Genomic DNA, 15,213 nt, shown 5'->3' on the forward strand with positions numbered 1-15,213 from the left:
GCGACAAGTTCCTCGACTGTGATGGGTTGGTCCAGTATGCTTCGTGTCTCTGGGGTTAATGTTGGGAGGTCTAGGTTATCCAGGTATCTAAATGTATCTTCCTTGGTTTTTACATCGTGATTGGAGTATAGAGAGGAGTAGAAGTCGACAAATGTGGAGTTGATGTCCTGTTCTTTATTAGCCATTACCCCAACCAGTGTCTGTATGCTGGCAATCGGACTGTGATGTTTATCGCCTCTAAGCATATTAGCCAGGAATTTGCCCGCCTTATTGCTTTCCCCATACCTGCGGGCCTTAGCTGGGGCAGACATGTATAGGACTTCCCTATTGGCCAACTCGTTGAATTCCTTAAGTGTAACGTGAATGTTCGACAGGGTTTCTTTATCAAGTGTGGTGATATATTCAGTTTGTAACAAGTCTATTTTGGCTTCGGCTATACCCAGTTCCCTGCGCACAGACTTCAGCATACCCGTGGACTTGCCCAGTATGGTTCCCCGGATCCAGACCTTGAAAGCCTCCCAAAGGGTAGCATAGGTGCTCACCGAACCTTCATTCAGTTCCAGAAATTCCCCGATCTCAGTATGTAGGGCTTCACAGATATGGGGGTCTCTCAGGATCGTGGGGGGCATCCTCCATCTCCTAGCCAGAGGTCAATGTCGAGCGTTATCGGTGAGTGATCTGAAAGGGTGCGGGGGTGTATATCGCAGCCAGAAACCCTTCCAGCCAAGGACGAACTAATAAGCCAGAAATCTATGCGTGAATGGGAATCATGGACGGACGAGTAGAAGGTACATTTCTTCTCATATGGGTGTAATATACGCCATGCATCTGTTATATCGGACTGTTCCATCAATTGTTTCACGACCAGTGCAGCTTTGGAAGGAGCCCTATGGGTGGTTGATGATCGATCTAGGGAATGGTCGAGTATTGTGTTAAAATCTCCACCCCAGATTATTTGTGCCTCCCCCGATGTTGACAGCATATCCAGTATTGTGCAGTATAATTGCAGGTCGTCCACGTTGGGGCCATACATGTTTATCAGTATTATTTGGCGCCCCGCTATCTCCCCCCACACCAGTGCATATCTACCCTGAGGGTCTATCTTACTAGAGTGATATCTGCTTGGGATGTATAAGTGTCAGTGCTCCCCTAGATTGAGCTGAGTATTCCGTGTGGTATCTGTAGGGGCCCCATCATGGCAGGAACTTGGTGTTAACACCACCCAATGCATGCGTTTCTTGTATAAAAAGAATATGGGGGTTATGGCGCCCAATATATGCTGCAATCTTCCTTGCTTTAAGGGTTGTTAAGCCCTCGGATGTTCCAGGATAGCAGTTTAATGTTTAAGCCTTTATTAGCCTGTGTCATAGGCGTACCTAGAGTCGATCATGTGCCTGTTGTATTGCCACATTCTCAAGTAGTGCGGGTTTCCCGCTACAAAACAGCTCTCTGATTTAACCGTTATAACTTCCCCAAACAGACCTGGCATATCGCCAGGGATAACCTTTTCCCGATTTGCCCACCAACCCCCACCCGCATCATCAACCCCAACCCGATGATGTATCCCTTGAGCCATAACTTGGGAAAACTCCTGGGGGTGTAAGCTGTACTCACATGGCCGCCATCCCAGGGGGGCTCACGGCCCTACTTCAAACAAGTAGTATCAATCAGGGCCACCTCGCCGCCCTCGGTCTTAGACTTTATACCAGTGCGGCATGGACGGAAGCCCGTCAGCTGGCGGGGTCATCCGGTTACTCTGCGAGCTGGGGTGGCAAATTCTGATTTATGGCCCGGGCTCGGACAGGCAGGGGGATAGGGGCTTTGACATATGACATGGCCTCCATGGGATTTTCAAAGAAATGAGCTCGGCCTCCATGTTGAATCCTCATTTTTGCTGGAAAGACGAGCCAATAGGGAATCTGACGTAGTCTCAATTGTTTCTTAACTGGTTCATAAGATCTTCTCAGTGTTTGCACATTTGTCGAAAAGTCCGGATATATATGTATCCTATTGTTCTCGTAGAGTAGAGTGCCTTTTTCCCCGGACATCCTCAGGATAGCGTCTCTGTCCCTATAGTTGAGGAGACGGGCGATTATCGTATAAGGTGGTGCTCCAGGTCTGGGAGGAGGTGCCAGAGTACGGTGGGCACCTTCCACAAGGAAATGGTCTGAAAAGGAGTCAGGGCCCAGAAGGTCTTTCAAGAGGGACTCCACTTGGCGTTCCATGGACCCCCTGCCAAAGGTTTCGGCCACTCCGAACAGACGGATGTTATTCCTTCTGGATCGGGATTCAAGATCCTCGCATTTATTTAGGGTTTTTTGGAGGTCACCGTTCAGTTGGGCGATGTCACGGCTGTGTTGTATTATCGAGTCCTCATTGGTGCCGATCCTATTTTCAGCCTCAGTGATGCGTGTGCTTTCCTTATCGACCCTTGCCTTCAGGGAGCTGATTGTTGCCCCAATATCGTCCAGTTTGCTATTGACCGCAAGGAAGCCGTTCTGAACCATTGACATTAATTGGTCCACTCTGTCGTCCATCGGGGGTTCCAGTTGGCTATCCATTGGCTTTGGTGGTGGTGTGGTGGACCCACTGGGTTGGGAGCTAGCAAAGGAGTCCATTGGGCTCTTTTTCTTGGAGCCCACCCCTTTCTTTTCGTGTCGGCCCATATGTCGGGCCGAGTGGCTTGTGTTCTCCCACGTCCCTTTGTTCTCTATAGTGATATATCCGTTGTCCTTAGATGAGGTGTAGAATGTCTGTGCACCTTCATAACGATCACTCCTGCCGCCCAGATTGGGCTTGTGAAGTTCAGCCGAAGAGGAATGAAAGTGCCAGGGCGGTGTTGAAGTCCAAATTCGAAGGGTGATAGGACGGGCTCCAGGTGCTTATATAGGCTCTGCCAGCTCCTGAGGTTTCGTGCTTCCAATGTTTCTTGCAGATGCCCTACTGCAGTTCTTGCCAAAAAAGACAGAGGTTGTGGTGTGGCCGTATACTCAGGGTATTGCTCAGTGTCAGTAACCAGAGCAGCTTGGACCCGAGCAGTACTGCAGACCCTCTGCCACCAGTTATGGGTGTTTTCAGACATCCTGGTGGCCCCAGCAAGGATTGATCTTGAATCTGGATGGGTATGGATGGGAGCCCTCCTCTCAGGCGGCAATTAGCGTCTTGTGCAACACTGCCCCCTGTGGATTACGTTCCCCTAAATGGTATCCCTCTACGTATGTGACCATAGTGCTTGTTGTAGTTCTGTCAGGATGTGGGTAAGTTTCCGAGGGTCGGGCCTCCCTCTTAGCCGGATATGTGATATGGCATATGAATGTTCCTATGGTTGTCGGTTGGTTAAGGATGAGATTCCCCAGTGGTCGTGGCGCAGCCCCCCTTACCGTCCTAGGGTCGTGGCGTTCGTTGTCCGCCACGTATACCAGCCCGATTTGCTCTGCATGGGTTTTACTGCCAAGTGCAGGGTCGAGATCGGGGTTTCCTACTGGTAATGTGGGTACTACTAGCACGGACCAATGATTGGGCACACAGTCCCACTGAGGAGTCTCCGTTTTCCGTCCCTCTTGCCCACTTATATTGTTGTCAAGCAGTAATATCCTCCTGTTTCTGTTTTTTTTTGTTTCCTCCTTTTTATTTCCCCCCTTCCTTTGTGCTTCCTCTCGTGCACTTACTTGTATTGCATGCCTTGCAGATCGTATCAGCCGATGCGTTATGTAGATGCGTTATGTAGGGAAGTGCTTTGTTACATTTCCCTTCAGCCGTCGCCAATGGGGATGGGATTGTCCGCTTGACCGTCAGCCCCGCCGGAGACGGGCGCACAGCAGGATCATTTAAGGCTCGGTGTGTGGTCCCACACAGTCTCCGTAGTCCCGAAGGGCTGCCTCCATTCAATGTAGCTGCCGCCCAGCGGGTCCCCGGCCGCAGCGTTTCAACGGCTCGTAGCCGTATAAAGTCACTGGCAGGGCGCCCCACCGCTTGGGCCAATTAGTCCAGGGATCATGTAGTCCATTGACTACTCTGTTCGTGCGGGGTGTTGCGGATCTCTGTGTGCCTGCAATCCGATGTTATCAGTGTTCCGCTCCCTCCGCACGGTTCACTTGGTGTGCGGCTCTCGCAATGCGTCACGGCCCCTCCCCCAGCGGCTCCACAGGGGAACCCCCTGGAACTCGTGGGCGGCCCGCGCCGTCGTCAGGGCACGCAGGATTTTCCGCACAGTGTTATTCCAAAATGACTGTTCATAACGGCCTCAATTTTCCACAGCTTGTACCTCTGGTTATGAGCTACCTGCTCATAAGTAGGATGACAGTAAATTAGAAGGTACTGACTGTTGTCTCTTGTTATTTTCCTTCATTGTGTTTCCCCAGGTCATGAATTGTGTGACGCAGAGTTAATCACGCATATTGAAGAGTTTTAAAAGTGTTGAATCTACCATAGGCGAAGAGATATTGTTCAAGGGTACAGATGGTCCCCCTGATGAAGTTCTCTAACACCTGGTTGAATACAATTGTGGTGAACGAAACATGTTGGGCAAAGAAGTGTATTGTAATTGAGTGACAATATACGAATTATTCCGATATATCGGATTGGAATCCACCCCAGGGTAGCACTGAAGGGGGTAGGAATACACTAAATAGATAAATTACGTGTACAGTGGTATCCTTTAGTGAAAGGGAACCTAGTAGCTACCGACCATTTGGTTTCTCGAGGTAGAGTGTTCACCTTTGTACATTATTTAGTTTTGTATAGGCAGGTTGACATAGGGTTGAGCACAACACAGGTTGTTTTATATATGAACATTTTTTTATGAGTAATTTTGTAAAAGGTTTTTAGGAATTTTTGCAATTTTAAAATGATGTTTTTCAGAGTTGTACATTGTTTTGTGATTTATATGAAATTAAAATTGTGATGTGTAAATTGTGATTTTGACTTAGTACCTATTTGTTAAAAGTACTTAGGGGCTTGTTGACTTGGGGAAGACAAGAGGGGGTAACAGGCTAACGTGGTGTGACCCTTGGTTGAAGGATTGTCCTGAATTTGTGCTTAGGAGCCTGGTCACCACGCCATTAAAATGGCTCCATGTCTCTAGGTGGTTGTTGTATTATGAGCTACCTGCTGGTGTGTTTTCCTTGCTTCGCGGGCGGCCCCGATACAGGATAGTTGCGGTTAAGGATTCAGACGGGCCGGAGCTCTGGAACTAGGTGGCCATCTTAGATGTGCGCAACAGCACCCCCCATCGGTTATATTAGTTAATAGTTGCTCTCTGCAGTGCCCAGATGTGTACTTGACAGAGATATCTGCACAAAATGCTTTTTTTATGGAAATGCTTCTTTCCACAATGCGAAATAGCAAAGAAATCCCTAATAAACATGGTGACTATGACTGAGCTGTGAACTGCAGATATGCTGTGACACTCATCAAGGCATACATGCAGCCACCCTAAAGCCGGAGCAATCGGAAAAGCAAAAAAAGGCTGTTCCATTTGTACAGCAAGAAAGATTTTGTGAATTGAAAAGATTACAGTGATTCTTTCAAAACTAAGAATATCAGTCATGGCTTTGTATATTTATTTCACACAATGCAGATAGTAAGATATCAAAAGTCACTTAAAAAAATGTATTAAAAAGAAGCCAAGCCCACATAAACACACAAATAAAATAGTTCTAAATAGATGCAAATAGAATTAGGGAATACAATAATGGCTATAGTAAGTACTTTGGTATATTCAGTGGAAAACACGTGTCTGGATTAAGTTGCTTTCCCTTTTGTTTTTGGCAGAGCGGCATGTGAGGCAACCAAGAACTTGAGTTTGCGCCCAGCGATATGTGACTGAGCATATCTGGGGAAAGGTCAGATCGCATCTCAGTCAAGATTACAAACGTTAATGAAATGTATTGTATATCAGTAGACGGCTGGTTGCTCAAAGAGATTACTTCATGATGTGTTTAAATGGTCTGCTGCTGATAAAAGAAATAACCAAGGAAAATATGATATATACATTTAATATACACACCTTCATTTTTTCTTGTTGTGTTTCTATCTGAGTATGTGTCAGTTTGGTCCGGAGTTCTTCATTGGCTGTTTGAAAAGCTTCTACCTCCAACTCAGTCCGTTCAGCCTTTGTACGGATCTTTTTGGACATGTTCCCACTAATAATGTGTCTTAGTCCAGAGCGAATCAGTAACTAAGTGGCCCTTTTTTGGAATCAGCACATCATCTATCTTTCAAGTCGGCACCATACGCTGCAAAATCCCCTGCCATTACTTTCTGCAGGTGTGCCCTGCAAAAAGAAAGCCAAGATAAAAACATGTTACTTCAATAGGAAAAATTAAAGGTGACAGTCAGAAGTGATGATATTTTGTTAAAGTAGCAAGTTATCTAAAATAGACTCCTGGATAAGCGCTGTAAACAATGTAACATTCGATCCTTCAGAAAACAATGCAAGTCCCACAGGCTGCCAAAACACCTGCCATCTAAACAGAATATTAAATACCCGACGTACAGTGCACAACACCTAGTCCTTTTCAGCACCAAATAAACCCACATAACATGATGATTAAACACCCCCATATCACATTTACACCAGGCCATAGCTAGTTTTAGTTTGCCCCTCCAAATAGAGTGGCCAGTGCTTAGTTTTTGGAAGGGTTCCTGAAACAGTACACAGATACGGTTCTTGCATGGCTGTGTGTGGCACGTGATACACACATAAAGATGGAGCAGATAAACAGATGGGACAAGAGAATGCAGAGAGGGATCGCACAAAAATATGGGACACAATGTGTGAGAAATCAGCATAGAGTGCGGGTGGAGCATGACAGTAGAGATTCAGCACAGAGAGACAAAGGCACGGGGCAGAGAGAGCGAGGGATCCAGCACAGAGAAATTAATAGTTACTCACCGTAGTGACTAGTCGGCTTTCCTCCATATTGCATGGGCGCCCTCGCTAGGGACGGGAGACTGAACCTTTTTCAACAGAAAAACCTTCTTCCACATTTAGATTTAGAGGTGAGCGGGGGTGCAGCCCTGGGAGCATGCGCTCCCCCGACTCCGCCCACCGGTGCCACTCCTCAGTCCCCATTGACACGTCGACAATATGGAACAAGTTACTTACCTGTAACTGTTGTTCTTCAGCATGGGTCTGGCATGGATTCACATGCTCATGAATATTCCCCGTCGTCAGGCTGGGAATCCTCGGTAAAGAAAAAATCAGTATCAGTTTCGTTTCTGATCTGTCTTTCTTAGTAGTAACCAATCACTGGTCTCTGGGTCATACTGCCCCCAGCCAATGACTGCCCTCTCCCCAAAGTCTCGCCCCTGGCAGCCATCCTCAGATTTGGTAGCACGTGAAGTGGCAGTATGACCAAGTGAAGAGCCGCAGAGGGGAAGGAGGGAAGGTTCGCATGTGAATCCATGCCAGACCCATGCTGGAGAACAACAGTTACAGGTAAGTAACTTGTTCCTTCTCCAGCATGGGGTCTGGCATGGATTCACATGCTCATGAATATAAGAATACATAGCAGTACACACATGCACAACCACGGGAGGTGGCATGGCTCAACATTAAGCATTACATAAAACTCAACATTAAGCATCTCTTACCTCCTCACCAGGCTCACTTTAAGCGAACAGGTTGCGCAGCACTGCCTGGCCGACTCTGGACTCCTCCCTGGAATCCGGTCGACACAGTAGAATCTCGTGAAGGTGTGCATCGACCTCCACGTGGCAGCCCTGCAGATGTCCAGCAGGGGCACACCAGACAAGAACGCCGTGGTAGCAGAAATCGCTCTGGTCGAATGGACTTTCGGACGGCCGGGCAGCGGTCGGTTTGCCAACCGATGACAGTGCATGATGCAGCCGGAGAGCCATCGGGAAATGGAATGCTTCGAGAGAGCCTTCCCTTGGTTCACAGGTCCAAAGTTCACAAACAGCTGTGATGTCTTCCGAAAACACTTCGTTCGGTCCACGTAGAACTTCAGCACTCTAGCTACATCCAGCGAGTGCAAAGTCCTCTCGGCCGGCGACAAAGGCGATGGGAAAAAGACTGGTAACACCAAGGGCTCGTTGAGATGGAAGTCCGACGGCACCTTGGGCATGAAGGAGGGATGCGTCCTCAGCACCACCCTCATCTCGTGGAAAGTCAAGTATGGAGGCTTGCAGGAAAGGGCCTGAATCTCTCCCACGCGTCGTGCAGAGGTGATGGCCACAAAAAACGCTGTCTTCCACGACAGGAACTTCAACGGAGCCGAATGCAAGGGCACGAATGGTGGGCCCATGAGCCTGGTCAGCACCACGTTGAGCTACCACGCCGGGGCTGGAGCCTTCACCAGCGGGAACGATCGGAATAGTCCTTTCATAAACTCCTTCACCAGACGATGAGACCTCAGGGACGACCGTCCTGCAATTCTGGTGTATCGGGAAATCGCTGCCAGATGTATCTTGATGGAAGCATGAGCCAGTCGAGGTTTGGCCAGCGACAGTAAGTATGGTAGCACTTGAGGGGCTGCAATCCGTAGAGGGTTAATCTTCTGTGCACGGCACCAGACAGAGAACCTCTTCCACTTGTGTCCGTAGCACTTGAGAGTTGAGGATGCCCTGGCCTTTGCAAGAACCTCTCTGCAGTCAGCCGGGATATCGTACCCTCCAAACTCTAGTGCTGCAGGAGCCAGGCCTGCAAGTTCAGCGACTCCGGGTCGTGATGAAGAATGGCGCCTCCTTCTCTGGAGAGAAGATCTGCGTCCGTCGACAGTTTGACTGGTGGGGACGGTGACAAGTCCAGAAGGTTCGGGAACCACATCTGTCTCGGCCACCTCGGTGCGACGAGGATCATCCTGCACCGGGACTTCTTGAGTTGGTTGATGAGCCTGAGCAGCAACGGCAACGGAGGGAACGCATACAAGAACAGGCCGTCCCAGGGGAACGAGAAAGCATCGGCCATGCTCCTCGGCTGGGGAAACCTGCTGGCGAACCTCTGGCACTTGGAGTTTGTCGCCGTCACAAACAGGTCGATTTGGGGTTTGCCCCATCGCCGGAAGAGTTGATCCACTTGATCCTGGCATAGTTCCCACTCTTGGCACGAGCGTAGCTCCCTGCTGAGTGAATCGGCGATGGTTGTTAGGGAGAATTCTCATTTCATGGCTAATTTCCCTTACCTAGAGTCCCCCAGCAGCTTTGCTGGATTTGAAGGGTTTATTTCTTTTTACCTGCTAAGAGTGAGACTCTTTTTCCCACTATTAGGCATTTTTGCTACGTGTGTTCTAGGCTATTTTTGTGTTTAATGCCTATGGGATCTTTTCTCTCACCCATAGGAACCATCTTTACGCACATGTGTCACACAGCACCCTCCGTGCTGTGACACAGGGGTGTCATAGCGACCCCCAAACATAAACTCCATACCCTGGGACTGACTACTGTCTCCCAGGGCATGTAAAGTCCCCATTGACTTTACTAGTCCATTTTTATGAACTTAACCAGTACACCCCATCTTAATATGGAAGTACTGGAAGGGGTTAATAGTTTTTCCCCTATGTTCATTTTCGAGAGGGTACCTTAAAGTCCCCCTCTACAAAGTTTCTGGCTGGTGGCAGTGGTTACTACCTTTTATATTCGACCGCGAATATTTCTCTATGGGATTTTCCCATTGTTCGAGGCTACCACTTTTACTGACAGCCTCTAACAGACCGCCGGTCCGGTCTATTTTATTATTAACTTTACTCCGGTAGGTTTTATTTGCCAGAACTTTGATAAAACTCCTTTCTCGAGTCTTACTCCATTTTCCTAACACAGGTCGGGGATCCTTTCTTCGTCCTTTTGGCGGGCTTCTGCTGAGAAGCCCTCCTTTCGGCGCCACTGAGTCTGGGGTGGGTCTGTTGTTTGGGAGGGGAAGTAGAACCCCTGGACAGAGTTGCCACAGCAACTCAGGTCGCACTCTAACCTGATAGGCTGGAGGGTCTCTCGCTAAAATGACCACTCCACTGTGTGAGTGACAGCTAGGCTGTATGAATGGGTCTCTTCCTGCATAAAAGCAGGGTCCTGAGGACTGGAAGGGCAAGACGTCGCCACTGGAACTACGGAACCGAAGGGGAGAGGAGCCAGAGACATCTTCAGCATCTACACCACCGGTGAAGCCCTGCCAAATCGTCTCACCACTTTTCTTCCACACGACGAGGGGAGATCTTCAGCGAAGTGCCTCCTTCCCTTGAGCTGGTAGGATCAACCAGTTCGCCCATCGCATCCTCGGACCTGCCTTGGTCGAATCGACAGTGCCCCGCACTTGGAGACCTGATAGCCAGGCAGCTATCGACACAGACCGCGATTAAAATGAGCGTACCTTTTAAACTTCGTTTGGCAGCACCGCGGCTGGTTTCATCCCTGGGTAGTGCAGCGACTCATACCTTCCTCCACAACGAGAGCCTCTCTTCCTCTGTTGGATCCCTCGACCTGCAGGAACTACCAGGAACAACCGCCACCGCAGAAGCCACTTCTCCACGTTTAAGGTACATTGTTCCGCCAGGCCGCGCTTTCTCCGTGGTAGCTCTAAAGGTGTTTGAAATCCTTTAGCTACTTGTGGGGTCGGCCGCCCTCTCTTTTAACATCGTCTTTCGCCTTGCATCTACCTCTTCAAAAGTTTTCTACTAAAGACTTGACTGCAGCTACAAGAACATTTTTGCTCCTAAGCTCTTGGTCCTGTACCACTGACTCTGGCTCAGGCCTATTGACTTTGGCTGATTTGTTAGATATGCTCTCACTAGATTAGTTTTCAAATGAGAAATGTGTTGATGCACTGAAATCTTCTAAACCCCTCTTCCTTCCTACTGTTTTAACCTGTGGAGTGCCATTTTGCTCAGTTTTCATTTACTTATCCTTTGGTTAAAGTGTTATTGTACATTACTTGTCCACCAAACTTCAGGGAAGTGTTGCTAGGGAGTGTCTGAGGATATTTCGACTTAACTTGTACTTTCCCTCCCTTTCGTTGAATTGTTAGAGTGCCATTTGTAGTTGGTTTTCACTGTGCCGTTTTGCTCAGTTTTCACTTAACCGCAAACTTGTCTACAATTGAATAGGGAGTTGTATATGCTTTTCTTTTGACTAAACCTAACTTACTTTATTAACTGTGATCTATGTGTTGACTTATATAAGTGTATAAAATAAATATATATTCTCTTTTTAATACAAAACGTTGGTCAGTGTTTCCTTGCTCCATAGTACTGTATTGCCTATTGTGTCAACCCTGAATACTGCTCATCTTCCTCTTGAGATAAGTCTGACTGCTCAGCCACAGCTACCAATCAAATCTTTGTGGTACAGACTGATACCAAAGGAGATTTATTGCTCTCACCTGTAGTCCTAATCTGGGGTAGTGCTCCCTAAGGGAACTGCCCTGGATTCTGCCTAACACTGGTGGCAGAGATGGGATAAAAGTATTGGATTGACATTTTAGTGTGTTACTAGTGCCTTGCTGCAACTAACCACAAGGTTACCAATCACAAAAAGTTATTTTAACAAAAGTCAAAATTATGGAAAGTTATAGCCAGGAGACCCTCCTTACTCATACTGCTGATTATTTAAGGGATCTGTGTAGACAGAAAGGTCTTCCTGTCAAAGGCAAGAAATAAGAAATGATTGATAGACTGTTAGAGAAACAAAGTCTAGATAGTGGTGCTGTAGTGCCCACCACTCCAGCAAATGTAGCAACCAGTATTGAGGATAATGTTGAAGATGTTATTGTTGGGACAGATGAGAAAGAGGAGGATAGCTATGTCACCCCCTCTGGTCCTCTGCCTGCTCAAAGGCCTCAGCCTGTAGCTACTGGACCTTCAACTGGTCCCACATTAAGTCCTGAATTTATCTCCCTAGAAAAAATTAGACTTGAACTTGAATTCAAAATAATTAGTGCCCAAACTGAAAAGAGACACCAAGAACTAAGGCTCAAAGAAATGGAGCTCAACCATGAGCTTGAGGTGAAGAAATTGTCTTTGGAAAATGTTTCTCTCCCCAAATCCTCTAGATCTTCCAGTTTAAAAAGACCCCGGATGCCTAAAGAGATTGTGGGTATGTATGAACCTAAGTTGGATGTATTAGATTGGCTTGCTATGTTTGAATATAATCATGGGCTCCAGGATATCACAAGTGATCAATTGATCCCCTGGTTATTCTCTAGGCTCCCCCCTGTTGCATCTGATGTGGTAATGGAGTTGGGAGAGGAGGATAGAAAGGATTATGAATGTTTAAAGCTAGCTTTAATAGCTAGATTTGGGAAAACTCCTTCCCAGTACCTTAAGAGGTTTAGGACCCTCAAAAAGCATGATAATACATCTTGGGCTACTTGGGTGAATGATTGTTTGAAGAACTTAGAGGGATGGATTAAGGGTTATAGAGTTAACACTTATGAAGGAATGAGAAGAACAAGTTACTTCTTACCTTGTAATGTTCTTTCGACGGGATGTTCCTCCGACGTATTCCTTATCTTTGGTAATACGTTTCCAGCTTGCTGGCCTCGGACATTTTTTCTGTAGAGGGCGCTGCGCTTTGACGTCCGCCGAGTCGATGTCCCTCGATGGCCACCGTATTGGCACCGACGTCACCATGCCCATAAATAGCCACGCGCGGCGTCCGTTGCTCAGTTCCGTTTTGTAGCTTAAGAAAAGTCATGCCTGAATTGGTTATTGACCTTGGAGGAGCGTAAGCTGCAACCACAAGGGAAGTATTACTGCGGGGATGGATGGGAGGGGCGATAAGGAATACGTCGGAGGAACATCCCGTCGAAAGAACGTTACAAGGTAAGAAGTAACTTGTTCTTCGAAGGGATTGTGTCCTCCGACGTATTCCTTATCTTTGATAGACTCCCATAGCAGTGGCATGTAATTGGAGGTGGGAGTAAGAATGTTATGTATCCCTTTAGGGATGGACCGAATATAATACAGCCTTGCCAAATCTGGTCTCTTGACTAGTGGAGGAATCCAGGTTGTAAAATTTTGTGAATATATGTGCGGACGACCATGTAGCAGCCGCACATATGTCTCTGACCGGTACCCCTCTTTGGAGAGCCGAAGAGGCTGCGATATCCCTGGTTGAATGAGCCCTAAGATTTTGGGGTGGCTCTTTCCCTGCCAGTTTGTAACATTCCAGAATGGCCAAAATAATCCACCTGGAAATGGTTTGTTTTGTTACGGGTAGTCCCACTTGTGACCTGAGTATCCTACAAACAGTTGGTCTGCTTGCCTGATCCTAGCCATTCTGCTGATGTAAAAGCTTAGAGCTCGCCTTGGGTCCAGCCTATGTAGCCTTTCTTCCTCTTTCCCCGGATGGGGAGCAGGGTAGAACGAAGGTAAGGTAATTTTCTGAGTAATATGAAATTCAGAAACCACCTTTGGGAGGAAATTAGGCTTCACCTGTAGGACAACTTTGTCCTTGTGGAAAAATGTATGTGGGGGTTTACAGGAGAGAGCTTGTAGCTCGTTCACCCTCCTAGCAGATGTTAGTGCTACCAATAGGACAGTTTTAAGCGTGAGAAATCTCAGCGAACAAGAGTGAAGTGGTTCGAATGGAGTGCCCATTAGGAAGTTTAAGACTAAATTTAAGTCCCATAAGGGAGCCTGGAATGGTTTTGGAGGATAAACATTAGTTAATCCTTTGAGAAATTGTATAACTAGAGGTAGTTTGAAATACGATGGTTCCTCCGCAGTGCGCTTGAAGATTGAAAGCGCTGCGAGGTAGCCTTTTACAGTACCAACTTGAAGGCCTGAGTTTGCCAAGTAGAGTAGAAAGGATAACACCGTTGGTGTACCACATGAAAAATGGTCGATATTCCCTTCTCTACACCAGCTGCAAAATTTGTTCCAATGGCAGCGGTATAAAGACTTTGTTGCTGGCCTTCTGGGGGAAAGCAACACCTCCATGACGTCATCAGGGAGATCCCAATCCTTGTACCTCACCCTTTCAGAAGCCAAGCGTGAAGGTTGAGGGTTCTGATGTCTGGATGGAGAAACTGGACCTCCCTTTTGCGAGAGAAGATTCTCTTTGAGTGGAAAAACAATTGGAGGGCAGATGGACATATCTAGAAGGTCCGGGTACCACGTTCTCCTGGCCCAGTCCGGGGCAATTAGGATCATGGTTTTCCGGAATCTTCTCAACCTCCTGATCATTTGAGAAATAACAGGGACTGGTGGAAACGCGTAAAGGAGTGGAAACTCCCAGTCCACTACGAACGTGTCTCCTAGAGCTCCTCTCAGGGGAAATTCCATTGAACAGAACAGATCGCACTTCCTGTTGGTGCTTGTGGCTAACAGATCCACCTGAGGGGTTCCCCAAAGGGCGAAGATCTCTTGAAGGACTTCCTGAGCTAGCTCCCACTCGTGGGAGACTGTGCCCTACCTGCTCAGAGCGTCCGCTGTCAAGTTCTTCTCTCCGGCTAGGTGGACTGCCGATAGAGAGATTCCTTCCCGAATTGCCCAAAAACAGAGCTGCATTGCCTCTCTGCACAGTGGCAGTGACCCTACGCCTCCTCTTTTGTTGAGGTAGTGCATGGCCACCGTGTTATCCGTCATTATCAGGACATTTCTCCTCTGTACTGATGGCAGGAAAGCTTTCAGCGCTAGTCTGATCGCTCTCAGCTCCAATAGGTTGATGTGTAGTCTGGACTCCGATGGAGACCAACGACCGCTGATGGTCAAGTCGTTGGCATGGGCTCACCACCCCGTAAGTGAGGCGTCTGTGACTACTGTTATCTCCGGCCATGGTTGCCAAAACAGTTCTCCTTTCAAGATGTTCTCTGGATAGGCCCACCATTGAAGGTCGCGGGCTACCCTGTCCGGAATCCGGAGGAGATCTGTCATCTCCCTGAGAATTGCAACCACCGAGTTCTCAGTGCCCACTGAAGAGATCTCATTCTCAGGCGAGCCTCTGGCACAAGGAAGATGCAGGATGCCATGAGGCCTAGCAACCTCAAAAAGTCGAAGGCTGGGAGACGTTGGGCATTTTGAAACTTGTTGACCATCTGCAGAATATCTTGAGCCCTCACCTCTATTGGCGAGGCTTTTCCCAGGGAAGTGTCCAGGACCTCTCCAATGAACTGGAGTCTCTGTGATGGTATCATCTGTGACTTCTTTAAATTGAAGGAGAAGCCCAGTTTGTGAAGTAAGTGGCAGACATAATCTAGCTGGGTCTGAGCTTGTTTCGAAGATACAGCCCTGATCAGCCAATCGTCCAGGTAGGGGTAGA

At 47.8% G+C, this 15,213-nt stretch overlaps 1 protein-coding gene across 2 annotated transcripts in view; it reads right to left on the reverse strand.

Annotated features, from left to right (window-relative positions):
- JAKMIP1 (janus kinase and microtubule interacting protein 1) overlaps positions 1–15,213 on the reverse strand; it is a 3,487,328-nt gene that overhangs the window by 2,598,663 nt on the left and 873,452 nt on the right. For both annotated transcript variants that reach the window (XM_069631978.1, XM_069631979.1), the window contains exon 5: positions 6,008–6,274. In XM_069631978.1, the coding sequence (XP_069488079.1) occupies positions 6,008–6,136 (129 nt within the window). In that variant the 5' untranslated portion in view covers positions 6,137–6,274. The remainder of the gene's footprint in view (positions 1–6,007; positions 6,275–15,213) is intronic.

This window comes from Ambystoma mexicanum, chromosome 6q, assembly GCF_040938575.1.
Source record: "Ambystoma mexicanum isolate Mex_15411 chromosome 6q, UKY_AmexF1_1, whole genome shotgun sequence".
Classification (NCBI taxonomy): Eukaryota; Metazoa; Chordata; class Amphibia; order Caudata; family Ambystomatidae; genus Ambystoma; species Ambystoma mexicanum.